Here is a 27,862-nt window from a genome sequence, read left to right on the forward strand (position 1 = left end):
CATTAATCAGATTAACTAATTAAATTACAATACAACTGAAATATCAAAATATATTTCTTCAAAATCGTAACAATAACAACAATAAATACATTCAAACTCATAACCCTCTGCCCCCTCCCCATATGCAAAATCGTTTCTTCTTTCTTTGGCTTATCTTCTTCTTTTGTGTATCATCCTCAAATGTCCAACTCAGTATCGAGTGTGGAAGAGGCCGGCCTCCGAAGGAGGTCTGTACAGGAGGCAGGTGTTAATTATGTGTTCGGCAGACTGCTCAGTCTCGCCACACTCGCATACTGCACTGTCTGTCAAACGCCACTTCTTTATTGCTGATTTGAAGCAGCCGACTCCAGTGCGCAGGCGGTTCAGTAGGGTCCATAGTCGGCGTGGTATAGGTCCTCTCCTTCAACGCCATCACCCGGGTCACAGATGTAGTGGTGCATACGTGAGGGCCCAGCAGACTCCTACTTCCAAAGAGGCCGCCAGCCATGCACTGGTGGATACCTTTTTGACATGTGGGTTTCTACACCAGACTGGGGCACAGTATTCAGCTGCAGAGAAGACCAGGGCTTGGGTGGAAATCCGCAATGCGTTGGCGGAAGCTCCCCAGGTCGTACCAGCGAGGCGACGGATAAGTGAGACCCTTGATGTGACCTTTGCCCTCACGTTCTCAAGGTGTTGGTTGAATGACAGAGTTCTGTCCAAGCGCACCCCGAGGTATTTTGGGGATTGTTGGAACTCAAGGCGCTTGCTGTCAACGAACACATTGATTTCCCTCTTAGCCACTCTGTTGCCTCTCTGTTCTTTGGCCAGCCAATTAAACTCCAGCACTCATCCATTCCAAACTAACAAGTAACAACTCAAAGAAAACAAAATAAACTTAAGTACAATAAATTAATATATGAAGATTAATTGACCCTAACAAAAGTTAACTTACACTCCAGTCAGTGACAGTAACTTTTCCATCAAACTTGCAATAAACAGTATGTCACTTAATCGCTTATGTGTGTAGTCTTTTATGTTTGTAGTATTGTGCATACAGGGAAAAAAACAATGTTTATTTTTTTTCATTGTAGACAAGTGAGAAAGAAAGGCTACTGTATACTGCAATTTACTCTACCAGTGGCAGGTTAAAACAAAATCCATCATATTAGCATTTGAATGCCTGTGCTTCATGGCTGCTCAAGCACCGACGCACCCACTGATTTATGATGATTTTGCTATCATACCATTTACATAGACTGAGTATGAGTCACAGATTCATCATTGATGGGATCTCTATGACAGTGGGCCCGGGGGTCTTTGAGGAGGTTCCAGGAGGTTCCCTGCTAAATTAGTTAAATCTCCTTTTAAATGTCCTCTTCTACCCCAGAAGTGCTGAATTTCTTACATTGAGCTAATAGAGCCTGCCTGCTTGCTCAGGGGATACATTGAATCATTAGAATTACATATATGCAGTCAATCTAAGCACTGTAAGTATCATATGTATGCTGACGACACAATTCTGTATTCCTGTACCCAATCTCCTGATGTGGCAGTGTCAAACTTCGACTTGCAACATGGACTGCTAAATAGCAAACTGCTATTAAATGGCCAAAAAAACCAAGGCCATGCTATTTTCACCAAATAGCACAATCATGGCCCCCACAAATATTACCACTTTGGACGGAGTATCCATTGAAGAATGGATTGAAACACATATCTTGGGATCTGCATGGTTGAACAACAAGTTACATTTCAAATACCACATTGACTCCTTGGCGAAGGAGTTACTTTGATGGCGATTCCATAGAATGAAGTCGTGCCTTTCCACTGCTTCTCGCAAAAAGCTGGTCACAGGCCTCTTCCTGTCGCAGCTCGACTATAGCGATACTGTCTATCGCTTTGCCTGTTCCTCAACACTATAGGCAAACTTGACCCCCTTTTTCATGCTGCATTGAGGTTCATTACCAATTCCCCTATAGGACACATCACTGTACTCTGTACACCTTAGTGGGTTGGTCATCCTAAACGTCTTCAGGTTGCTATATATTCTTACTTACAAAGCCACGCTCTGTAACCTTCCTGCTCCAAATTCAAGCTTTTCTAAAACTCTCTCAATCTCAGATCAAATGCTTGGATATGCTATGTCGTACCCACAATCAAATCTGAGGCGGGCCCTGGTCTTGGAATGGAATGAGCAGCCCAAATCAAGTTATAAAGTTGGCATCAGCTGATGTTTCATTAAAATAAGTGCTGCTTGATCAAATGCCAAGTAGTCTGTAGTGGTTTGGAGGAAGTCTGACGTCGCAACATTACCTTTCCAAAGTTTGGCATTTGAAGTGACATTCTCACAAACTGAGAAAAGCACATAGCCATTAATGCTTTGCTCTCAATATAGGTTTAGCATCATGAGACAACAGACTTGCTTTAGTTGCTTAATAAGCTAGCAATATCATGGCTGCAAGCCTGCAAAGTGCTGCTGGTGTGTCCTCTTTTTTTCAGTCAAGAAAGTGGCCTTTTGGGCTCCAATTTGTCCCTATATTTATCTGCCTAATGTCACGATTGTAATTTGTAATTCGACTCATGGTGGAATAATGCGGTGCATGTCGGTCAGGACAGTGTCAATATACTTTTCAGCTGTTTATTGCAGTTTGAAATGCACAGGACAGCAGAGGCGATATCAGGCATACTAATGCCTGTTATCACCGATGAAGTGGTAATGTGTGTGTGTGTGTGTGTGTGTGTGTGTGTGTGTGTGTGTGTGTGCGTGCGTGCACGTGCATGCGCGCGTGTGTGCATGCACAAATTAGATCCTACACGATTATCGACTCAAACTGCACCAGAATCTAACAATCAAATACAAATTTACAATTAAACCACGTGATATAGAAAAACATATGCTCATTAAATTAAATATGTTATAGCAATACTTAATACTTATAAATGTATAGATACACACAAATTCCAACTGAAGAGCACCTTACTTGACATAATACTAATAGTTTACAACCTTAATTTTAATATGCCATAGGCTATATAGTGAGGAAAAGGAAATAGAACTATCATTTTGAACCTGATTTATTATAAAATAATATATAAACAGTACAGTATAACAATATATAAATTATTATTATTAATTATTTATTAATTTAGGTCCAGAGTGAGGCATAATATAGCTAGCCTAATCTTTATTATTATTATTATTGGTATGATTTTTGTCATTATTATATTAGCCTATACTTGTTTTTATTGATTGTTCTTTTCGAGAGAAAAAAATCTACTACTGCATGCATTACTTTAGCTCTGGTCCATAGCCTCTACTGCTTCTACGATTCTGCCCTAGAAGGCTATGGACCATATAGCATCACTTGCTGCAGATGAAGGAATGTCTAAAATAAATGAATCAACCCAGATAGTCATCAAGGACACACTCCGGTCAGCGGTCATAATCAGCTAGCTGTTAAAAAGAAACGGGATAGAATTGTGTTTTCATTATATTTTGCATGAGTTGCTGCAACCTGTTTTGGAGAAATGTTTCGGTTCAGTTTGACACAGCGATGCCACACAGCCGGTAATGGGTGAGATAGCTGTAGTCTTAGCATTTGGACGGCACAAAGGATACGAATAAACAAACAAACAGGTAAGAAGACAATGGAACATTTTGAATCCTGGGAAACGGGTTAAATATTTAGCTGGCATATAGATAGCTAATTTCGTTTTTATTTGTGTCTGCCATAGTCACACACTTCAGACGCACTGCTGTGCAGTTTGAGCTATGCTACACAGCTGTGCGTGAGACGAGAGAAGGAATATGCTTGGTGCAGTGGAGCCTACTGTAAGCACCGCAAGGGCGTAGTCTCCCAACAAGTGCGATGCCAAGTGGCAAGTAGGCTTGGTAGGCTCATCCAGAGTCCGGACTATCTATCTCGTTATAACTCTCATGGTAGGCCAAGGTTTACGCGACAATTCGTAACTAACCGACGGATTCTACGATTGTCCAAATGATTGAGCCAGTGCAGGAATGTATAGTTGCCTAATGATGTCCCATGTTATCCTGCAGGCAGAAAGTCATTGAGCTGACCGGACAAAAAGCTGCACCAGTCGACTCGCAATGGAGCCGCATCTGTACTACGCGACGGCGACGTGCCTCTTGTTTGGTAGGCTATTCTGCCTTGCACTAGAGTCACACGTCGTAGATAGATATTCACCTGGTAAAGTTGATTTGATGTGAGATATTATAAAACCACCTCGGCTTTCAACGATTGATCGTTCGTAACAAACCTTTTTAGGCTATACTACTTTAAAATCTATTTTTAGGTTATCTGCAGTCTATTTGTGTTCAATCTTTCTAGCCTATATATATAGTCTTTATATGACTGTAATTTAAACGATTTGACATTTAAATCCTGTCATCGGTAGGCTAAAGTATTTACATTAATAGGCCATTAATAGGCCTTAGGCCAAATAGGCTATATAATATGCTGTGTGTGGGCTGGGAGGAATCAATGGTACTGGAATATAGCCTAAGTTACCGGTATTCACTTGCTTATTTGAGAAGCATAGCAATATAGCAATGTTGTGAATATTAAAAGTTTTCCCAACCATTTGGCCTATAATACATCCATCATTATGATAGCAAAATAACCAAAAAGCACTGCAGTTTAATTTCTAATTTCTGAACAGCATTATTTTCAATAAAGATAAAACATTGTAGGTCTAGTACCATCCCCTAAAATAAATAGGTCTACTTATATTTCAGCCAATCAACCTTAGATCGCACTTAAATGCTGATCCAATATCCAATATGAAATTGTCATATAACAGCTGCTATTTTGGAACATTTTTGAATACTTATGAAAGTGTGAGGAGTGAGGACTACTGATTTAGAAGGCATTTGTAGAATCGGCCTCAGGTCTTAATGTGTTAAACAGCTCTACGGTACATTTTAGGCATCTTTCCGTTCTTGTGTGTTTTAGTCACCGCAGTCTCCGGGTTCCTCTTCACTCCACGCGGCCCTCAGATGTATCCTTGTATGACCTATCTGGAGAAAAATCTGAGGGTGGACTGTGACTTCCCACCCACCTATCAGCTGCCTGGACCTTACTGTGAGTACAGACAGGACAGCCGGCTGGTGGGAACCACATATCCCAACATGGTGACCTTTGTGTCCATAGACAACCGCAGGAGATCCAACGTAAGCCTGGTCACACCCTCCCTCTGTCGCCTCACCTGGGCCCCGCTGCTTGATGATAAGCCTTACACCTTCACCTGCAGGGTATATCAGGGCAGTGACTGGAAGGAGAACAGTATGGCTGTGCATCAGAGTGAGTATGGAAATGGAGTGTGAAATGTTTGTGGTCATGTGATTATGAATCAAAAGTTAAATCCATATTCTTTTTTTGCAGGGCTCCTGCCAATTTGCTCTGCAATCAGCGTGATGTTTCAATCTGCGCCGTGGTTTCTGTCGCTGGTGATGTCACTTCCTGTGGCTGTGGGTCTTTTGAGTCCATAACCTCTCAGTTGCACAGGTTAACACGCTTTTCACCCAAGTTAAGATTGACTTATGTTGTTGTTGCTATTATAGGCAGTGAAAGTCCAATCAGCGTTTGTAAATCATTTCAAATCCTCTCCCAAGGTTTTAGAAGCCAGAAAACCAAGCCCTTGACCAATGGTGCCATACTGAAGTACAGCCAAGAGCTGCTGCACTGACAAAATATGAGAGACTATCTTTATGGATTCAAAGACTGTTTACTTGTTCCAATACTGGACGAGTTTTAGTACTGTGGTGCTATCAGTTCAGAGCAGGATCATTCATCAATCATGTTATGCCAAAAGATCTTCTTGGGTACTGTTACAGTCATCGTTTTCCTTGGTGTTGTCCATGGAACTGTACATTGGTGTGACATCAGAAACGGTGGTGGGGCCGCAACTACACTGTCTCATGTTTGGCTTTAGGGAACAGTAGGGCTTACCAGTACAGCCCAAATTGGCTTTGAGCATAAAAAACACTAAATCTGGCTATTCCCCATAAAATGCAATATGCTGTTATGCATGGTCAAGTGTTATAAATTATGGATTATATATTTTTAAAGACATACACATCTAAAAGATCAACATGAGTCAACACTGTGTTCTTTATCTTTGCCTCATCTCATAGCTAATTATATTGAAATTCAGGATTATGAGCTAATTAATGATGTACTTGTGTAATACTTTAAATTTGATCCTGAAGTAGGCATCCCATAGATAGAATACAACTTTGACCTCATTTACACTGGCCAAGTAAATATTACAGAGGAAAATAATTAAATTCACTGAAATAAGTATGGAGCACTTAAATTGACACTGCACTCCTTTGCTGTCTTTTAGCACATACATCACATAATGTAGGCCTACACTGTGTGTAGTGTGAAGGGAAGAGTAGCCACAAATAATTGTAATCCTTTTTAACATGATCATTACGATGATCAAGGGAGAAACAGACACAAATAATAGAATTTCTACAATAATGCTTTTTATTTTATTTGACCTCTGCCATTAGGCCTACATAATATACCGGTAGTCAGTATACTTTGACCCACAGTGTACCTTAACATCATGAAACGTGCCTGTGAAATGTGTACTATAATAGCCAAATTGATGAAACAGATGAGTTACAGGGTGTTGTTCATCATATACACATTCCTTACATAATCAAGGGTCACACAATGTCCCATCATAACAATCTATATTTGAAAGATGCTTTCATTTTTATGTCTTTCAGTTTTTCGCTCATATTCTCCCTATACAGAAAATGCATGAAAGGTAATGTTAGGCTCTGCTAGCTCAGTTTTCACATAAAATATTCTTATTGTTGCAACAATGCTATTTAATTTCACTACATGCAGCGGTCCCCAAACTTTTTTGGCCGTGCACCCCCTATTACCTCCTGACCTAGCTGACGCACCCCCCAACGCTAAGTCTCGTTGCATGGCCGAAAATGATACATTTTTTAATATAATTTATGGCAAATAATCACAGAATGTATACTACAGCAGCTGCTCTATACATCTTCCATCTCTCTGGTTTACTAGATTTTTGTTTGTGTGCACCATAAATGTGCCCCTAGAGGGCGTTCACGCACCACAAGGGGTGCACGCACCACAGTTTGGACTACAGCAAGTAAAAATGTATCCAATTAGCTTGAGCATTTTTTGTTATGTTCTTACTTCCTATGTCATTGTCATGTACTTAAGAGAATTACGTTCAGTATTATAGTATATAATATTTTATTTTTTTATGCTCATATTTGTGTGATGCTTTGGTTTTATTATTACCACCAAAGGCATAGTACAATGGCATCATAGTTATAGTATATTGCAAAGCAATAGTAAGAAATAAAGAGATACTTGTAAAATGACCTTTTCTTTCCTTTCTGCAGTGGGTCATTTTTTCCTCTGAATTTATTCAGAAGTGTTCCATCAATGCCAAGTTTCAATAAAGTAACTTACCAGTACACTTCAGCTGGGCTTGAATCCAATTGCACTAGTAGTCAGAGGGTGGTCACTAACTCACTGTAACAACCTTCACAATTATTCAAACTTGTGCCAAGACCAACTTGGCTATGAATGTTGTTTGGACACAAACACTAATTCTTGCTATATTTGTATGACTGGCATATTTTGTTATCAACTTGGTGTGGATGATTCAATGTAGTTACATTGAATCAATTCACAATTAGTTGGAAATGAAGACAATTATCTCAGTTTTTACTTTTTGGAAATCAATGTCATCGTGTGAACTGCTGAGATAATCTTCCTTAAACACTAGATGTCACCAAAACATTGCAGTCTGATTGCTTCTTTTCTTCTTTTTTTTAGGGGTTACATCTAATTCAATCCAGGAGACAAACATTTAGTTTTCCCTGCAGGAAGATTGGATTGGATTAATACAGTCTCCGGATTTGACTCTTCTGACTCACTTGCACAGATTAGGATGTACTGAGGAGAGTTTTACATAATATTCATTCATATTCACTGATGATAGATTACAGATTTATAATTATATTTACACCAGATGATCCATTTAATTTTGTGGAACAGGCTTCATCTGATAACCTGACACATAATATTTGAGAAAAACACTGACAATGGGGAGATAAGACATTAAATGAAGGCTTTTTTATTTTCTATTTCATTCATCATCGACCCTATAGATTGGTTGTTTTCAGTGTAAATGTCTAATGGAAAGAACATTTAAATACAACGTTTGGTCTTCAGAAATAGCTCAAGTAGGTTACAGTATGTTTATATTAAGATTAAATAAGTGAAATTGTAACAGATAATATTAGTATGATTTGATATGATCGTTACAATCTGTAATCTTTGTCACATTGCGACACTTGAAGCTTGTAGATCTGCTATTTTGGGCAAATGTCACCCCCCAGAATGAGCATGCTGGGGTTCAAGTGGTTAGTATATTATGCTGTCCCTCTCAAATAAATGAATAAATGTAAACGTAAGCATTACAACACTGACTGGATGACCCCTGATCATCTGGCCCTGAACTCACCCTGTCTGTCCTGACATGACCCCAGAGGAATTGAGCCGGGCTGTATTGCTTTCATTTTGGGAGAGAACATATGGGCCACATGTGTGTGGCTGCTAGTGATGCGTGACCATCCAGCAAGGACCAGCATGAGCCACATTCCTGAGTAAAGTGGTGGACAAAGTATATATTCAAGTAAATACTCAAGTATTCAAAAGTACAATTAAAGATAATTTTTGTATTGTTGTATTGCTCCCTGCCGATCAATTAGATTTGCTATTTTCACTATATGTTTGAAATAGGATTAATGGCGCATTCATCATTTATTTGTGTACATCCCAACTAAGAGTCCATTCCTAGAAATGTAATGGAGTCAAAAGTAGGCCTACAATATTTCTATTTGAAATGTACAGTATCTGAGTGAAAGTCATAATATATCACAATACTTTGACCACATTCATTTATTTTATACAAATTTGAAGTCAATTTAATTATAAACAAAGTTCACATAGGAAAATAGATTTCACTCTAATTATATTGAAATGTACTGTAACAGCCTCAACAACTTTACATCTCTATGGATAACACCTAATTGCAGTAGAAGTAGTAGCAGATATACAAGGCATTCTCTGTTTTAAATTCATTTAAAAATCTGGATTTATTTTAAAATGTACAATTCCAGATAATATTGTCATATTGTTAATTATGTACAGTGATTTCACACAAAATGTATGCGAGAATACATGTAATGTCATTTTCTAGCACAACAAAACATTAAAGATAATGGCAATATTTCACTTTGACCCTTTTTAAACCTAAACTGTTTGAGTTCAACAGATAATATAATAAAACATAATACATGTTAAAATTAAGCTAATTTCTGCATGTATATACAAGGAAAATGGCAGAAATGAAATTCCTTGAACAGTTGAGAGGTAAAACAATTTGAGGTATAAGTGTACATTCAGTGATAGAAGTTGTATTGCGATACAGTATGTAAACAGCAATATGATGCAAAGGTTGTACACACAGCTAAGACACAACTAATTATAATCACGTATATCAAAGATCAGTAATATATCCTTCAGTAGGCGATCCCATTTTAAATTTACTACCATCAAAAATTTATATACAACTTGCTTACAACTTAATAGGTCACTGAAAACAAATTAATCTGCACGCTTGTCTCAAAACGTTGGCAACTATAGATTAGATCACTCATTCATGGGTCAGGGGACCCCAGGGTCATGGGGTCCTCGAAGGGGTTCGGGGGGAATCCAGCTAAATGACTAATGACTGATAGTTAGGAACCAAATGGAATGGACCCTGGGTCTGTAACTTTGAGAGTGGTGATTCATTGTACACACCACTGAGGATTTTACATTGTTAAACAAAAATGGGGATCCGTGGCCTTATTATGCATATCAAACTGGGGGTCCTAGTCTAAATTAAAAAGGTTAAGAAACAGTTAAACTGTGTCAGTTAAACTGGATACAAGAAGAGTGGGCACAGAGTAATGTAAAGTGTACAGGATTTGAACATGCATGGTACATCATAATCAGATTTACTTGTACATTAATGCCCCAAATGACAGGATGTACAGGTTTTGTAGAAATGTATAGCAATTGTAAAAAATATTAGACCCTAATTGACAAATGTTCAATCATGTTCCAATCATGTATACTTTACATTGCTTAAGACCGTTTTCTATATATAGTTTTTCCAACTATACCTGTTACATTTACATCTGGATGTCCATATTTTCAACTTTAATAGTTTTGGGCTATTGTTACTGACATTTTGATAGCTTGAGATTCTTCATATTGTAATATATTTCTTCCAACACAGACATCATACTCTATTGTAAGTGATTTTACCTGAACTGCCACTGTCAAGTAATGATTATATTACATAAAAAATTATGTAAACACTATCTCTAGCTTGAGGGTGGTAAACACCAGGCAGTGTTATGTAAGTATCGTGAGTCTAACTCGGCTGTGGTGTTCCTAATAATCCATTGACTAATGACAAATTATAATAATATTTAACTGGCACACCTTTTCCCCTTTATTTGCAGAACTACACAGACAAGGTTGGCAAGATCTTGTGGTGGGTTAACTTGTCCATTTTCATTAGGCCATCCTTTTCAGTCCTGAATGCTAACTGTACTGTACTGTACTGTACTGTACTGTACTGTACTGGTCAAACTTACAAACCCATTATCTGTGTTGCCAATGAGCAGTAACGTTTGCTGTATTGAAACCAGAGGCTGAGAAAGTTTGAGTGACAATGACTTAGCTTCATTGCCAGCCTTCAAATATCAACTTTAACATTCCTTTTCTGGACCCTGTGATTGGTCCCTGAACAAGAAAAACAAATCCAGTTTTTGGAAGGAAAGAAAATAAAAATATATAAAGATCCAGTCACTATACTGCACCCAAGATGTTCAGGCCAAGTTTCAAATATGAATTGAATACGAGGCAACTGAAAAAAATGACTGAGATGGAGAGAGGGTGCAAGGGGCAGGGGCAGGACCATGGTCGAGACTTGTATTATCATTAAATATTTACAATGCATGTATGTATTCTACTTCAAAGTTGTACAATACACATATAACAATATTGTTTTCTTTCATTGAGAAATACTGCATTCTGTGAAAAAAATAAAAGAAAGACAAGAAAAAATAAAAAAATATATATATCTATGTCTACATGCAAATGTAGACAGGGTTTATGTAGACCCAATTCATCGTCGTTGTTTTTTGCATAGACAAAATATAATAATAACAATTCACGATAATTCAGACACATAATAACATGATTTCCAGCATACTCGTATTGTCATTAAAGCCTTGAGGCAACGGTTCCATCGCTTGGATTGTTTCAGGCTATACAGTAATAGGAACAGGTGAAATATCACCCTCTACTCGGAACAGCTACCATTCACCATTTTATGCAACAGCATATGGTACGGTTATGTTGTAATTCATACTAGTCAAATTTGGGCTTTGCTTTGTGTCAGATATTATGCATGTGGAGAATGATGGAGGTGGTTTTGTTGGATTGGTATTTACCTGGCTCTAATCTAAACACAATCTAAGGTGAGGGCAGCTTTGTGTCCCACCCGCCGCCCCAGGGAGGGGTATTGTTTTCTTCCAGTTTCCCTGTTCGTGAGCAACATAATGGGGGAACGACTGTATGGAATGATGTGAAACTTGATTCGACAGCACCACCGAAAGCATCGTTACGAGTAGGACCGCTGCTTGCCTCCTGTGAATTGTTTTATTTTTGTTTAATTTATTTTTATTTTGTTCTGCCCCTGACTGTAAATGTATGGTAAAGAACCAAATGTTCTCCTTTAAAGACGGAGTGCTGAGAACCCCCCCTCCCCCGGCCGACTAGGAGGAAGATGCTTTTCAAAAAAGTGTAAAATTATGTTAAAATTATGTTTTTATGTGGCCACACCCACCATTTAATTATACCTTTTCACCGTAGCACCACCCACCTGAACTTGCCACGCCAAAAGCTGTTGTATGATAATAAGGCGAGGGGCTGATTTTAGTGTGCCACTAAAGCGGTGTATTTTGATTGGCCCAAATGTTTTCAGCTTTCAGGAAGAAATCAAAAATACATAGGGAAGACATATTTGCATATTATAACCACACATGGGGTCTATTAGAGTAATGTTACCTCCATAGACACATACAAAACAGAAAAAGTACAAAACTATGGCATCTCATCTTTAAATATCTAAACTATAGGCTAATAAAGACTGATAGGGTTAAAAGTTTTGGTCAAAGTGACACATTTTCTACTATAATTAAAAACGGTTAAAGATGAAGACCAGTTAACTATTATGGCCCTATAGGAAGTCACACATGGTCTTTCATTTGGAAACTGCTTTGACAGCTCAAACTCAATGTCACCAAGCAGCTACTGTAGGAGAAAGGCCATGCTCTGTTTAAAGGGGGTCAAGGTTTGTTTGTTATGGTACTCTGGTACCCTGTCTCCCCATGGTGTCAGTCTGTGTTTATGTTCCAATGCCCCCATGTGATCTAGCCAGACACCCAGCTATGTGAGCTCGTCTTCACCCTCTGAGCAAACCCCTGAGGGCCAGCTGCAGGGTCAAAGTTGAAGTCCAGAGCATCTCCATCCATGAGGGTGTCATGGAGGACAGATTCCAGATCACAGTCAAAGCTCTCAATGGGCATGTTGTCCAGGTCACTGGGCAGCCTTTCCTGGTGATGACTACGAGGGTTGACTGGGCCAGGGTTCCTGTGGCCATTGGTGTTTCCATAGCTTGACAGGGCCTCACTTGTGTGCACAGAGTGACCGCGGGGCAGCTGCATGTATGTCCTCAGGCTGGACAAGTGAGGAGGCCCCCCCACTGAACTAGGACTAGTTAGAGAGATCATGTTACTGCTATTCATGTCCTGTGAAGTAGAAGGGCCCCGGCTATGTATAGGCTGTGGATGTACGTGTGGAATTGTGTGAGGACGCTGCGGAGCGCTCATCATTTTCACCCCGTCACACCTCCCCATCTGGCTGCTGTATCTGGGTGGTAGTAGGCACCGGTCTCTGCCAGCCTGAGACATAACCGTCTCGAAAGGCGCCATGTCCCTACAACGCTCTGCATCGGAAGTCAGCAGCTCCTTGAGGAGCCCTGCAGGGCAGTTATAATGGCTCTGGAAAGGCCCAAAGGCTGACTTAGAATTCGGAAGTGACTGCATAGGGATGGGGGACAGAGGATGAATCCCTGGCTGGCCGTACAGGCACTTGTGGTAGTCTTGCTGTGGCTGGGGGGGCATGCCGGGGGAGCTGTAGGGGCTGTTCTGAAGCATGCCAGAGGGGGAGGAGTGAGAGGAGTCGGAGCCGAGTGGGTTACTCTTGGGGGACAGCAGATTTAGGTTGTCTAGGAGGCCGTCCATGACGTTATCCGTGCCATGTTGGCCCATGGATCCCCCCATCTCTGACAGGCTGGGGAGCGTGGACGCCATCTTGGTCCCTGCCGCTACGGGATACGCCATGTGGCCAACATCGGCCTCTCCCAGGTCGTCCTGTTCTGAGACGAATGGTGAATGGCGACCGCTCAGTGTGCTGGCATCGGAGCTGGCTCGAGTCCTGAACGTGCTCCAGGCTTCAAAGTCATCATTGCTGTGGGAGTTGGGACTTCCCAACCACTTGGAATACTGGGAACTTGGGCTTTCTACTCCGGCCTCTATACCTTCCTGTAAGGTCACCTGGGAATACACACACGCACACGCACACGCACACACACACACACACACACACCAAAAGCAGAGTCCAAAAGCGTTCATGGAGTTTGAAAATTGCTGTGTATGATATTATGAAATGATCACAGTACCTTTTTCTTAGTGGCTCTCCCTCTGCTCTTGGTGAACTTGCTGTTGTTGTCCATGGAGGCAGCTCTACGTCGGGGAGACTTGCCATTCTTCCCGCCTTCTGGGTTCAGCATCCACCAGGAGCTTTTCCCTGTGCCCTCATTCTGTATGCGCACGAAGCGACTGTGCAGAGACAGATTGTGTCTGATGGAGTTCTGGATGGGAAATACAATTAATCACTATTAATGATTCAATAAATCTTCAATGGAACAGTTAATGGTAGGTACAGCTTCAATGAGCTGCACCACTTGATGTGGGTCAGAGCACCAGGCACTGTGGTGTAATTTGGGGAATAGTAATATGTAAATTCTCTAAATGTCTCCCCTTTTAAACTTCCATTACAATATATGTGTATGAGCATGTATTCCTTTAAAGAATAAATACTCATAAGCTTCTGCTGCTCTCCAAAGACTCAAACACAGCTGGTCTCACATTCAAATTATGGAATAAAAATGTATTTTTCAAACGTGAATCCATTAGAATTACAGTAGCTTCCCAGTATATACACATAAAGATTCAACTATTGGGCTGGACCGCTGGTATAGCGGTCCAGGCATAGGCTACACTGTAGCCTGACAGCGTGCTGCAGGTTCGAGTCCCCGGCCTTTCTGCTGGAAAACTGACTCAAAATAGTATACCCTGCAAATGGTAATGTAAGATCAAGCAGAATGAAAGGTGATTCGCTGTAATACATTCCCTGTCTTCCTCCTTAGTAGTGTAAAAAGTCACCTCACAAGTCATTGCAAGTCGGCTACATTGCAGTGTAGTGTGTACTAAGATGATTACAGCACAAGACCACAATTTACAATTTAGGCATTTAGCAGACGCTCTTAATCCAGAGCGACTTACATTAAGCAAGAACAAAAGCATGGGAATACATCACATAAAAACATTTATCATGAAACATGCGTAAGCTAAGAAAGTAACAGTGGAATATCTATATAATGAAACTATACATATATACTACTATGCTATACATATGTACTATGGCGTGCTATGACTATATACAATGCAATTCTAGTGCTGTCTACATAACATGCTATAAGTCTGTATCAAATGCTATCTAAGTCTACACAAATGCTATCTAAGGGGGTAGGGTAAGTGCTATGGGCCATAATGGAGTCTGAAAAGGTGGGTTTTCAGACTACGGCGGAAGATTGGGAGTGATGCTGCAGTTCTGACTGCAATGTGAAGTGCATTCCACAGTTTTGGAGCCAGAAGGGAGAAGAGTTTGGGACGTGTGGAGCGTTGTCCCGGCGTTTTTAGTGAGGGTACTTCCAGCTTCCCTGCGTTGGCTGATCTGAGTGCGCGGGAGGGTTTGTAGGGTTCAATCATACTTGCAAGATATGGGGGAGCCATACCTTTGGTTGCACCACTCATGCTCATGTGTTGTATGATTTGATTGATTAGTCTAATCTTTAAAAAAAAAAAATCCGGCCTGGGAAATAATACATTCCACTTAAATTATAAATAGTTGAGCCGTGAAGCGATGCAAAACTCCTGAAATGAGACCGTTTGTTTCTTTGTGTCTGTTTGAATGTATGTTGCTGTCTGTCTACCAGAGGGTGCTGAAACAGCTCAACTAGCCACACCTCTAGTTGTTATTTATGTTTTAGAATTAGTAGTAGCTAATCTTTAAAGGGTTACATCTTCCTCATCACATCACTTTAAAGTAATACCATGTAACTTTATTTTTTTAATAAAAAAAATCATTACTTTTGATACAATCTTTCACTGGTGTCTGGTATATCTTTCACAATAATCATTTTGACAACTTCACTAACAGTAAAACACCATTAAGCAATCTTTTTATTCTGGAGTGTCTGCCCCGATACCAAAATGATGTAGGCACTGGAAATGTACTGGAAATGTATTCATATATTTTACAGTAATTAGTAAATAGTAATAGTTTCTGACAACTTATTGTAGCATTCCAAAATATCCTCAGGGCTAGGAAGTATTGCTCCAAGGGGAATGCTGCAGGGCAGCATTGCTGCTTGGAGCAATACTTCTGCATAGACAAATACCGTAATGACAACAGGTGTCGCAAAAAGACTACTAATATGAATGTTACACAGACAATAGACATTCAATGCATTTTTATGCCTTTACATTAAATGCCTTATATAAAGAACCTGCCTTGCTTGGTTCATACCTCAAGCATGTCGGTGACCTTATAGGCAAGTCTGTAGGCCACCCTGTCATTGCATGTACATTAATTTAGAACATTTCTAAAGGTGTATTTTAGAAGGACTCTCCTTGTTTACAAGATGAGTTAAACTCTTCCTTCACTCACATAAACTCTACCTCAAATTGTAGCTCGGACTAAAAATGTATCTGACAATTCATTGTACAGAATTAGACAGCATTTCTGGTACGTACACTACGTATCTCCTCAACATTCTTTTACACATGTGTATGTACTGTAATGTATGTACTACTACTAACATTGATTCTTAACAAAGAACAAATAACAAAGACTGTATCAGAACAGAGAGCAAGGGGCTGAAGACAGAAAACAGATACATGGTCTAGTCTGTCTAGACTCTATACAAAATCTTCCCAACATACAAGTTCCAAGTCACTGTTGTGATGGATATTGAGTACAAAAAAAGGACCAAAATGCAACATAAGACAGAAAACATAACCAGGGAATTTCCCCTAAATGCCCATGTGAACCCAACAGCAACTCCCTCCAGTTACTAAAGCCAGATGTCCCTAACCACAAGATTCTACAAGGATACATGGAGATAAAGTTGCTCACATAATGCGACAATTTATAGTCTCTACTTTAGTTAGGGTTAAATCTCCAATAAATTAATTTGTTAATCTGCATTATTCACAGAATAATAGTATCGGTACTAGGTAGTAGTAACTCTTTGGCTGGTAACTCACGAGTAATTTCACTATTGCTAATCATTGCTTCAGGAAGTCACAGCTAATGAGTAAAACCCAACCCAATGGGCAATTAGGCCTTTAATTATGCCTCATTTTGATCTTATGTTGGTAACATTAGGAATGACAATGAACATTATACGACATATCTGCATTTTTATACGACATATCTATTTTTTTAATGGTTGGTCTCCTTCAAACATTGTTTCTAAGTAGTAGGCTATTTGTGAAAGGTTGACAAGATATCTAACCACTAAAATATTTTTCCCTTAAATATATAATCATTATATATCCCTATCATAAAAACGTTTTGTCAGCTCTTGTGTTTCATACACTGCAGGGGAATTTGATTATTCTATACTTAAAATGTAATTTAAAATCTTGATTTATTTCTCATCTAAATCTCGCACTCTCACAATCTCTTTACAAATGTACTATAATACTACTATGCATACAATAATGTATAGGTAACATGGATATTCCCACATTGGTGTTTTCTATATATTCATTTCAGAGCATGTGACAATTTGAAATTGCCTACAGAGTGATCATTAAAACATTTACCTCCGTTTGTTAATGAACTTAGGGGGTTGATGAGTTCACTTTGAGCTATTTTTATTCATTCCGGTTGAAGACAAACGATACGAAGTAGTTAGCAGGCAACATATGTATTAACCAAAGGGGGGGCGGGGGGGGGGGGGGTTCATCTTTGCACGCAGTAGATGTTTGATTTCCCATACGGGAACTTGTAGTAAAGGTTGTGGAGGCAACTTGGTTTTGCAAAGCAATTTGATTGTTTACTTTTGGTTTAACATTACAGCAGTCCCTCTTTGACACACCTAAAACAACTTTGTTTAGTATTAGGATGGCTGTTCTGATATCAGACAACCACAGAAAAGTGAACAAATACCGGTAATAGTGTATCAACAGCAGGCTTGTGAAGCTCAGGAGTGAGAGGGCAAAGGGGGTACATATGATATTTTATGGGAGGACAGAGGAGAGGTTAGGGAGTTCGAGGTGTGGATGGGGAGGGCGGCAAAATGACAGGAAAGTACTGGAAAGTAACTAAGTACATTTACCTAAGTACAAGTATTTCCAATACTTTTACTTCTACTCCACTAGATCTCGGATCCAAATATTGTACTTTTAATCCACTAAAAGTGGCTGCTGTACATTTTGATGCCAATACTTTTGTACATTTACTCAAGTAAATGTTTTATTCCGGACTTTTAACAAAGTATTTCTATATTGCAGTATTGATACTTTTACCTAAGTAAAACATGCAAGTCCTTTTTCCACCACTGCAAAATGAGACGACAATGTTGTTGCTGTGAGTGCTGGGGTCGATGAGTTCACTTTGTGCTGAGCGTGGAGCCCCTCACCCATGCAGCCAGCGCTGACAGACACATGCACACAGGCTGGAGGGAGAGAGGAAGCATCAGACATGACACGCTGGCTTGAATCTACTGAAACAGAACCCTTGCTCCTCCACAGCCAAACTCCTCCCTCTACCTCCTACAAACAAACTCCATTAAGAAAAGCCTTCCTGAGCCACACAGTGCATCCAGTCTCCATACTGTACTTGGAACAGCACCATACGTTGGCAGAGACTACTACGCCTGAAGCCAGAGTTGTTCTACCACGTACGGCGGTGGCTAAAACAGCAGATATATAAGCCCATGGCGCAATGTGGATGTGATGCATTGTGTGCTTGGAAACACCTGAGACCAGATTCTAAAAATGTCTATTACATCTGACAGTTTCATTATTAACTGCATGTTCAACGGCTATAGTTCATAATATGATGCATGTTCTTTTGTATCAGAATCTTTTTTAGAAGGGTGTTTCCCTCCTTCCTGTAACTGTTGCCCTCTCTGCCACAAAAATACGTCTGTTCTCTTTTGTTTTTACATACTCTCAGCAAGTGAACATTTAAGAGGAAATGAGTCATTAGCAGAAGACTGGAGACGTGAGAAGCACGGCATTCTAATTCTCACATCTACCTAATAGAACCCTACTAGTAACCAATCTGCATGCTTGATCCATTGCTAGTGATATGGAAATTCCGGAGGGATATGATAAGAACCAACAAAAGATCATGGATCGCATGACTGGGCTGTGGATGCAGGCATTCTCCTAGTCCGTCCGTGTGGCATAATCTTCGTCTCAGACAGACCTTACCTCAGTTCAAAGAGAACAAAAGACATCCTCTGCTCCACTGACTCAGGAGGCGCCCCCTGCACGCAATCACCCTAAAGATCCAAGCTGCAAGATGCAACCCTGACAAGACATCCAACTTCCAAGTTCCTTACAAAATCCAATCCTCCAATGCTTCTGAGAAGGCTTTACACCAATAAACTAATGCTAGCAAATAAGAACTGGTTTCCCATCTTGGGCTTGTCTAGATCTGATAGTTTTTTACTAGAATCAGTAATGCTGTCTGTGCCAGTCCTGTTTGTCAAGAGAGGTGCAATATAAGTAAGCAGTAGTAGTATCTGCTATAGGAAGGTATCAACATAGGGGAGAAGGGAGTTTTATTCTCCACACAATCAGTTTATTGTTAATGAAATGTTACTGAAAACCAAACCAACTGCTATGCTCATTGCTAGCTATAGACAATTTGCTGTGGTGATCTGAGCTGCTACTGGGCTTATGTAAAACTAGGGTAGGTTTATAAATTTGAAAGGTCTTTCAATATTCAATGGTTCAGCGGTTTTCACATCTAAATCTAATCACCTCAATATTTTCTATGAACAACAATATCAACATAAATAACAAGAAACATGGATCTCATAATGGTGTTTCTATTGCATTCATCTAGGATCAGCGTTCTCTTGAGAATGGTTCCACGATCACCCTCCTCTTTCCAAAACGTCAAAACAAACTAATTGACACAGCTGCTATGCCTGGTTTAGTGAAGCGTTAAGGCTTGCAATAACGGTCACAGGTTAAATAAACAAACAAGGCCCAGTTAGAGGGACAGGTGCAGCCAAAGTGAGAGTTGCTTGACTGTCTGTTAATTTTCTAGAAGATGTTTTTACTGTACATGTGGCATGAGGAACAACCACACACAGGAGCCCCAAGAGAATGACTATACTGAGGAGGGAAACTGATATTCAAATCAGTAACCGACTTGAATATCACAGTACACAGTAACTTCAGTGTCAATGTGGTTTGTGGATTTCTATCCCTTGTTAGCAAAAGGTGGTGGACAGGTACTTAAGGTATGAATATAGGTCATACTCTAAAGGTGGTGGACAGGTACTTAAGGTATGAATATAGGTCATACTCTACACAATGTCAGGTTCTACAGTCAATCACCAGCTCCCAATAAGTCACATGTCAGGTGTCCAGTGTCTGGGTTGTAAATAACAATTAGTCATGTGTAAAGAATGGAAAATCGCTGACTAAACTCAACTAGACTAAAAACTAAACTACTTAACTTTTAAATATGGCGATTTTATAGAACGTTTAATAACAGACTAAACATGGCTTCTTCATCGTATACAGTTAGTAGGTTCAACTTTAACAGGACAAGACAGACAGGGTTTGTTATGTTTCTGAGGAGTGGACCAGATGGACCAGGAGTGGACCTGTGCTCCTTTAGATGTGAAAACCACTGAACGATTGAATATTGAAAGACCTTCAAATGCATAAACCTACCCTAGTTTTACTTAAGCCCAGTAGCAGCTCAGATCACCACAGCAAATTGTTTATAGCTAGCACAGCAGTTGGTTTGGATGATGAGTCTTGGATTAGGGAGTAAATAAAACGATAAAACACACTATGGTAGAAAGTGTAATCTGGCACAAACAGGGCCTATAAATTGCGTCATGGTCCAAGGAATCTAGGGGGGAAATAATTTGATTGTACGGCATCAACGAGGAGATTTGAAAGAACTTTGGCTAAGTGGAAATGTGTGTGCAAAGACAATCATCATAGCCAATCGGAATGGAATATGAGAAATGTGACAGATACGTCTTGATCACATGACTATAGAGAGGTTTGGTGCCGATCGTTCCATTGCAGAATGTCATGCAAAACTGGGGGCCCGCTGGCCAAGTGATCCAAGTGCATGCCACATATAGGCTTTGACCTGACCGTTCATGACGACATTTGCTGTATGTGACACTCTCCCCCTTTCCTGCCCATCTTCGTTTGATAGCCTAAGCCTACTATCAATAAAGGCAGAAAAGCAAACAAAAACAAATCTTAAAAAAAAGAATGTCATGCAAAACTGGACCCACCAGTAAACTTTGAAAGCAAATCGTAGGCAATCAGAATAGAATCTGAAGAATCTGACGCATACATATTGATCACATGACTACAGAGACAGTGTGTACCAATTTAGTACACACTGAGTAGTAGCAAAAAGCATTTCAGAGGGAATGTGCATGCAAGGTTTCACTGCAATCAGTTAATGAGTTATATTATTATATAATTTCGTTCAAAACGGGCCACTCCTGCAAATTTTGGAAGCCAATCAAAATTCAGACAGATATGTCTTAATCACACGACTATAGAGGTAGGCTAATGAGGTAATGTGTCGTAACCGATTTGAGTGATGTTTGGACAAAATCTGTAGGAGTAATTTGACCACTGTCCAATGGTGGCCTGCTCAAAGATGACCAGGGGGGTGATCGAAGGTGTAGACATACCCATGATCTTCCCTGCCATTTTGGCTAATCTAAGGATACCATACCTTAGAATTGACTCTATACTAGCTCTATAGAAAATCAGCGTTATGTTTCTACTTACACCAAAAAGTCTGAGCCTACGGAGAAAATGAAGGCGCTGGTGTACTTTTGCACACATACTTGTCACATGGGAGTGCCAGCTCATAATCACAATCCATGTGCACTCCTAGATATTTATAGGAGGTGACCTGTTTGATGTCATGACCATGTATGGTGATCATGGTGTGGTCACCTATGATCCACTACAATCTCCTCAGTGGATCCCAGGTCTATAGGTGATCAAACCACGTGACTTCCATTGGAAAAGCATTGAGGCAGCCATGAAACACGGACAGCACAGAGCATGTTCGTCTGATATGCGTGTACGAAGCCTATGTGTGTACGAAGCCAAAGACAGTCTTGTTTGGTGGCTGTGTTCTGCCCCCCTCCCCCCATCAAACAAGACTTGTCAAACCATGTGAAATGCATTGGGGGCGGCCATTAAACACGGACAATACACCAGACAGACACAAGACAGGTGTCCTCATCTGACATATCCGACTTCAAAGACAACAAAGGTTGAGACAGAGTTTGGGATCTTTATCTGAAACGTTTCTGCACTTAATCTAAAGAATGACTCAAATTCCTTGCACAATTCACACAGTTTAAAGGGCAAGTAGCATTTAAAGGATTGACCCTTAGTCTGGATTACTTTTGAATCTGCTTCTTTTTTCCCCCTCCCCTCCAGCATATCTCTGGAGGAGCACCCATGCCATTTATCATTTGCATAAAGTTTTCTGAGGCCAGGTTTTTGTTTGCCCATAATCTATAGGGGGACCATTATCCTGCTGAGGCTGGAGGACAATGCGTCAACTTTACATACCACACATTCCACAGTTCACATACGTAGACACTGGACTTTACTCAGCCTTCAACCCATAGACCTCGTAGCCGGGCCAGTCAGCTGACTGCCCCCCACCACAAGGCTGCTTGTCTCCTTCCTTCCCTCTACGACGAAGGCCCCTAAACCAAGGCTCCCTCTCTTCAAGGGGTTCCTTCGACATTTCGGTGGGGCCTCTAATGTTCATGGGTCTCTTTGTAGCCTCGTGATCTCAAGACAAATAGCGGATGCTCATTCAATCTTTTCTCAGATTCTTTCAGTGGCTCCTTTCTTTTCCCAGGAATGTGTCCCGAAACGGTGTGCAAACAGTTGGTATATACAGTATACTGTCAAAATAAAACAAATGTTATGCATGCTACCTCAAACAAATTAGGTAAAATTCTAAACATTATCCTTTAATATTGCACAAATGACCAAACTAATTAGATGCCTTGGCCTACAGCTCATCCAAATCCTGTTGTTTTATGGCGTGGCTCTGTAAAACTCTCCTATCGCTCCTAACGCTTATTCATGTTGTTAATTTGCTGCTGCAACCGTCCTGTATTCCCTTACGTTTTATACCTTGTGCTATAAATTGTAACTCTTCACAGCAGGCCACTTACTTTGCTGCACCTGTTTCAGTTCATTGAGAAACATGCTGAGTTCCAGTTGAAAAAAACAAACAAACAAACTGCTGTTTCTCCAGTCTGTGACACTCAGGCTGATGGCCTCACCACCACCGCCCCAGGGGGACCTAGGCAGAGTCCCCCTGGCTGGCAAGGATTTTCGCTGTTGAGCCAAACAGCTTGAGCTCTCAGATGCCACATGCATTCTGGCAAGCCATGAATAACAGCAATATAAGGAAGACAGGATGTCGCTGCAGCATCCTCCGTCCTTATCTTCTCCTACACCCACTTCTAGTGTTCTTGGTGGAGTTTTATTTTCACAGCAGGTTCAACTGAACACCCTCCACCCACTATGGGTTTCAATCTTATCACCATGCCATGCCACCATCAGTATATGGAGGGATGCCCAAACATGTAGAGTTTCAAATGAATGACTTTTCCGATGATGTGCAGACTCAGCGTTAATTTACATTGAGAGTGTACTAAGGTAAACAAATGGTACAGTTTCAGAGTTACAAGTGTATAAATTAACACAGTGTGGTTTCTCTCCTTTATATGATTACAAGATTACGGACTTATTTTTAATAAGTACTAGGTTTGCTGAATTAGAGAAATTATAGTATACCATCCTGCGAGTCTGTGAGTCTGACCTGTTCCTCAGTTTTTTTCCCCCAGCCCTGACCCTTGTGTTTTTCAGGGCGTAGATGTTAACACATGGCCCTGTTTTCCATCCAGCCAACGGGAAATGCATCATGGCTCATTGTGGGGGGCTGCGCTGCTTTTTTGTTAACAGGAAAGTGTAAAAATAACTAACAGCCAGTAGTTCTAAGGCCCAGTAAAGGGCTTGATATTCTTTGTTGCATGCAGTGTCGTGCACAGAAATTATTAGGTCTATACAAGCTCACAATGCATCATTCTGCAATGCATTGTGAGCTTGTAGATCGGCTATTTTCGGTGCAGAACACCAGCACAATTATAAATCTGGCTTAACAATGTTAAAAACTGATACATCATGGGAATGTATGTAAGGTTGAGTTTGAAGTAGGATGGAATGTGTGTATTGTTTTGTTTATGTTAATTATGTTAACGCTGAAGCTATTGTTAAAGCTGCAAGCCATAACCCTTTTTGTCCGATTTGAATCCCAGGCATGAGAGACCAAGGGCTGTATTATGCGTGTCTTAAGTACCAGGTCTTATTCCCTAACTTGAGTAAACTAAAGACCTGGAGGCGTGATCAATGCTCTTTGGCCACTCAGAATAGCCGAATGGCATTGATCACGCCTCCAGGTCTTTAGTTTACTCAAGTTAGGGAATAAGACCTGGTACTTAAGACACGCATAATACAGCCCCAAATGTCACTAGGCCATGATACCCCAAATCCGCTGTTGTTAAAGACAGCTATTTACTTACTACTTAGTTATACTTATACTGTACATGCAGGATCACATGGCTCCCTATCCATTCCATATCCCCAAACTAAAGTGACAGGACGTAATGTTTGTATTTTATTGCCTTCTGTTATAATAAAAGATGAAGAGAGGTCAACTATTTGAGTTATTCTCATTTGTAGATGTCCATGTAACATGAATGCACCAGCATGTATTAATGAAAAGTTATCTCAAAGAGCTGGGGGGAAAAACAGTAATAGTACAGTAATATGAATCAAATTAATGTAAAATGTGGAATGTTTCAACACTCCCAACCTCAACTAATTTCCCTTCGACAATGCACAATGTCAGCTTAAGAAAAAATCATAACAGCAGAAATGGATTTGATAGAACAGAGGATAACAATCCATTTCTCCATGCTGTGGCATCCGCTGCGGAAATTCTAGAAGACAGGGACACAAAGATATGAGCACAGAACTTTGGAATGGAGGATGTTTGACGTGGTTCCTAACATCCCCCCAACCCCCCTTAACTCCCACCCTCAATCCTCAACATTGATTGAGATGTTTGTGCTGCCTCCTGTTATTGTCAAGGGAACTAAGAACATTTACGGAGTGCTGCTTTCTGGCAAAAGATATAGGTATATTCCCAGATTTCCCACTACCCTAAGTATGCACATAACATTTTATATATACACCGGTGTATAAACAATATACATATTGAATATGTACATATATTGGTCCTCTAATGTTCATTATGAGATTGCAACAGGTTTACTCACTCTGAGCCTCAGAGAGAGATGGGTTTTTGACAGTTCAGAAACCTAACCTACCATGGCATCATGGATGGAGATTCCAAGTTTACCACAGCTTTTAAATTCCTTCAAAGTTTAGCATGCTGAAACAGAAGCCATTCTTCTAGCATCAATACAAAATAAAAATACGTTTTTCCACTGATGATGTTATTGGTAGGCAGGTGAGGAGACACAGAGTGAAAAGTGCCATCTTATAATTGAGTAGTGACAGGACCAATTATATGACGACACGTTGAAATGGGTGAAGTGCTCCTTTAAAAGGTTTTTCACAATTATCTCCAAAAGGAGTTAAATTATTATCCGAATAATCGATCAAGGCAAAATGTATCAGAGTTAAAGTTTGCAATTTAGTCTGAATCTTCATCTTTGCTACTTTTATATAATGGAATTGAGGATTTTTCCCCATGTCACTCATTGTACTGTATTACCTTTATTACCATAAGTGTACCATCATGGTTTCATGCTCATATATTTGACAGGCTTTACCTGTGACAGTTTTGTCTTGCCTTAACCCTATGAACGACTCATAGGGCATATAGTTACAGTATGTTCCAATAACATGTGTGTCCAATCTGTTCACTAGCAACTAATTGATTCTTTTTTGTTTCCAGGTCATGGACCAGAGGCAGTAACCAATTCAGTCCCATCTAAGGCATGTTTGCAATCGGATAACCTTGCACTATTCTGCTGCTCTAGAATTGTCTGGCAGCAGAAAGGCACGTGCTGAGGAAAGGCAGAGGAAACCACGCAAAGACTTCAAAGGTTACTTGGCTACAAAGGAGACACCTAGCCTACATACATGTAGTAAAGGATTCAATATTGGCACAGACACCCTCTCAATCATAAAGTATCTTGCGTGTTGTGGGAACATGCACACAGCTGGCCATGCAGTCACTGCACAACTGCACACATACACTGTCACATTCTATGTCTACACTTTTAGATGTAATTAAAGTAACAGTGGATTTTGCTGTATTCTGTGTATAGGCTAAATGACAAACTTATACTTTATACTCTATGCGCACCCATGTCACACAATGTCATGGGTAAATGTGGCCTGTTGTTGGCAAACATCTACAACCGCACAGCAATCATGAATGCTCAAATCACAGCACACCCTTTGCAACAACAATGGTTGTATGAACCCATTTTTGTTGTTACATAATAAATAACCAAAGGACATCCTAAATAAATTGTTGACTATTGTTCAGTGAGGAATGTGTCAATAGCAACATCACTCCTGGAGATTAATGGGTCAGAATTATTAAAGAATTTCCCCAATAATAAAATCCCATGCAAATCACAATGGAATGATTGGACCTGATAGCCAAGTGGTTAGCGAATGTAGGCCTATACCACATAGGTTCTAATGCCTGAAAAAATACTCTTGGCAACTATCAGCTATTTAGAAGTGACCTGCTTTCAGTCTTTGCTGTTGCACAGCATTATCTTGCACAAAATGCTAATGTAATGAATCTGATATAATATAGCGTACCGTTATGAACTTGAACAATTATCAAAGCTCTATAATACACTAAAGCCTCCTCAATTAAAACAAAAAGGAAAAACACAAACACACTCAAATCATGGGCTAATAACAATGTAATACCAGACTGGCCTAAAAAGATGTTACAGGTTACAAACCTGCTTGACAGGCCTATTTTATGATAAATCAAAACTGCTAGTTTTGCACCAGACAAGTAGGGAAACGCGAGACTGTAATTTGTGTAACTATATAATATTAGGCTATATCATGAACCTAAATTAATGCTTGTGCGCGCACGCGTGTGTGCGCGCGCGCGCCCTGCAGTGTGGAACGCACGTGGGTCACATAGGGCATAGGCTATTATGTGCAAGACAGGGAGCTCACCTTCCAGCCTGCGGAGCTATTACTGTCTCCTTTATCTTTGAAGTATGGCACACTCTTGACCATCCACTCGTAAATCTGGGACAGAGTGAGCCGCTTCTCAGGTGAGCTTTCAATCGCCCTTGTGATGAGGTCAGCGTAAGACATGTTCCCCCAGGCGTTCCGACGGGACGACGTGCTTTTCCTCTGGATAGCGGCCAGGGGACCGCTGGCACTGCAGGTAACGTTAGGTGAAGCGAGCGCAGACACCTGCAGCTGCTGCAGCTGAGAACTTGGGTGGTGCTGCTGCTGATGTGGTCGTGATGGCTGCTGATGATGTGCACAGTTCTCCTGACATTGAAAGTCACTGCTACACATTTGAAGGGGTTTCTGATCACTGTAGTCTCCGGTCTCTTCCAGTAGACCGAGGTTGGTGCCGACATATTCCGCATTTGACTCCCGTTTAATAGAGGGCGCCGGAGAAGGAGATGTGTCGGAGCTGGCAGGTGCGATGAACTCGGGTCGCGGTAGGGGCCAAGTGCATGATCGCGGACGGGAGAGTGGTTCAAAGTCCGGGTCTATTTCAACCAAGTGCTGTGGCGGTAATTCAGCCATAACAAATAATAACCTGGTAGACGCCTAGACGGTCACGTCCAACAACAAAAATCTCCCACTCCCACGATTACAATTTGCGGCGGTTAATCACGCCATTAACTCCATTAGACAAGGCTGAATAGTCTCAGAGCTGAGATTTGTCCAAAGTGACTGTTAACTTGCAACAGCGCCACTGCACTGAAAAGTTCCATACTAGCTGCAGTAACCAACAGACTT

At 40.5% G+C, this 27,862-nt stretch overlaps 2 protein-coding genes across 5 annotated transcripts; one reads left to right on the forward strand and one right to left on the reverse strand.

The window, feature by feature from the left end:
* The first annotated feature begins 3,332 nt into the window (after positions 1-3,332).
* On the forward strand, positions 3,333-7,968 carry LOC308326941 (uncharacterized protein). Of its 4 annotated transcripts, none has more exons than XM_080780031.1 (5): positions 3,333-3,619; positions 4,040-4,136; positions 4,956-5,303; positions 5,385-5,507; positions 7,839-7,968. In XM_080780031.1, the coding sequence occupies exons 2-4, from the start codon at positions 4,091-4,093 to the stop codon at positions 5,489-5,491; spliced, it is 501 nt and encodes a 166-aa protein (XP_080636157.1). In that variant the 5' UTR covers positions 3,333-3,619; positions 4,040-4,090; the 3' UTR covers positions 5,492-5,507; positions 7,839-7,968. The 4 variants fall into 4 exon arrangements, with proteins under 4 accessions (XP_080636157.1, XP_080636156.1, XP_080636155.1 ...); XM_080780030.1 differs by lacking the exon at positions 7,839-7,968 and adding an exon at positions 3,718-3,922 and having other exon boundaries at positions 5,385-7,378; XM_080780029.1 differs by lacking the exon at positions 7,839-7,968 and adding an exon at positions 5,615-7,378.
* A 997-nt stretch (positions 7,969-8,965) lies between these two features.
* LOC308326620 (forkhead box protein O1-A-like) lies at positions 8,966-27,825 on the reverse strand. Its single transcript, XM_080779584.1, has 3 exons — positions 27,056-27,825; positions 13,870-14,061; positions 8,966-13,744 (listed from the first exon to the last, which is right to left on the reverse strand). Exons 1-3 carry the CDS (start codon positions 27,644-27,646, stop codon positions 12,560-12,562), a joined length of 1,968 nt encoding a protein of 655 aa, XP_080635710.1. The 5' UTR covers positions 27,647-27,825; the 3' UTR covers positions 8,966-12,559.
* Between the last annotated feature and the right edge of the window lie 37 nt (positions 27,826-27,862).

Source organism: Protomyctophum bolini (assembly GCF_963924005.1).
Source record: "Protomyctophum bolini genome assembly, chromosome: 13".
NCBI classification, from domain to species: domain Eukaryota; kingdom Metazoa; phylum Chordata; class Actinopteri; order Myctophiformes; family Myctophidae; genus Protomyctophum; species Protomyctophum bolini.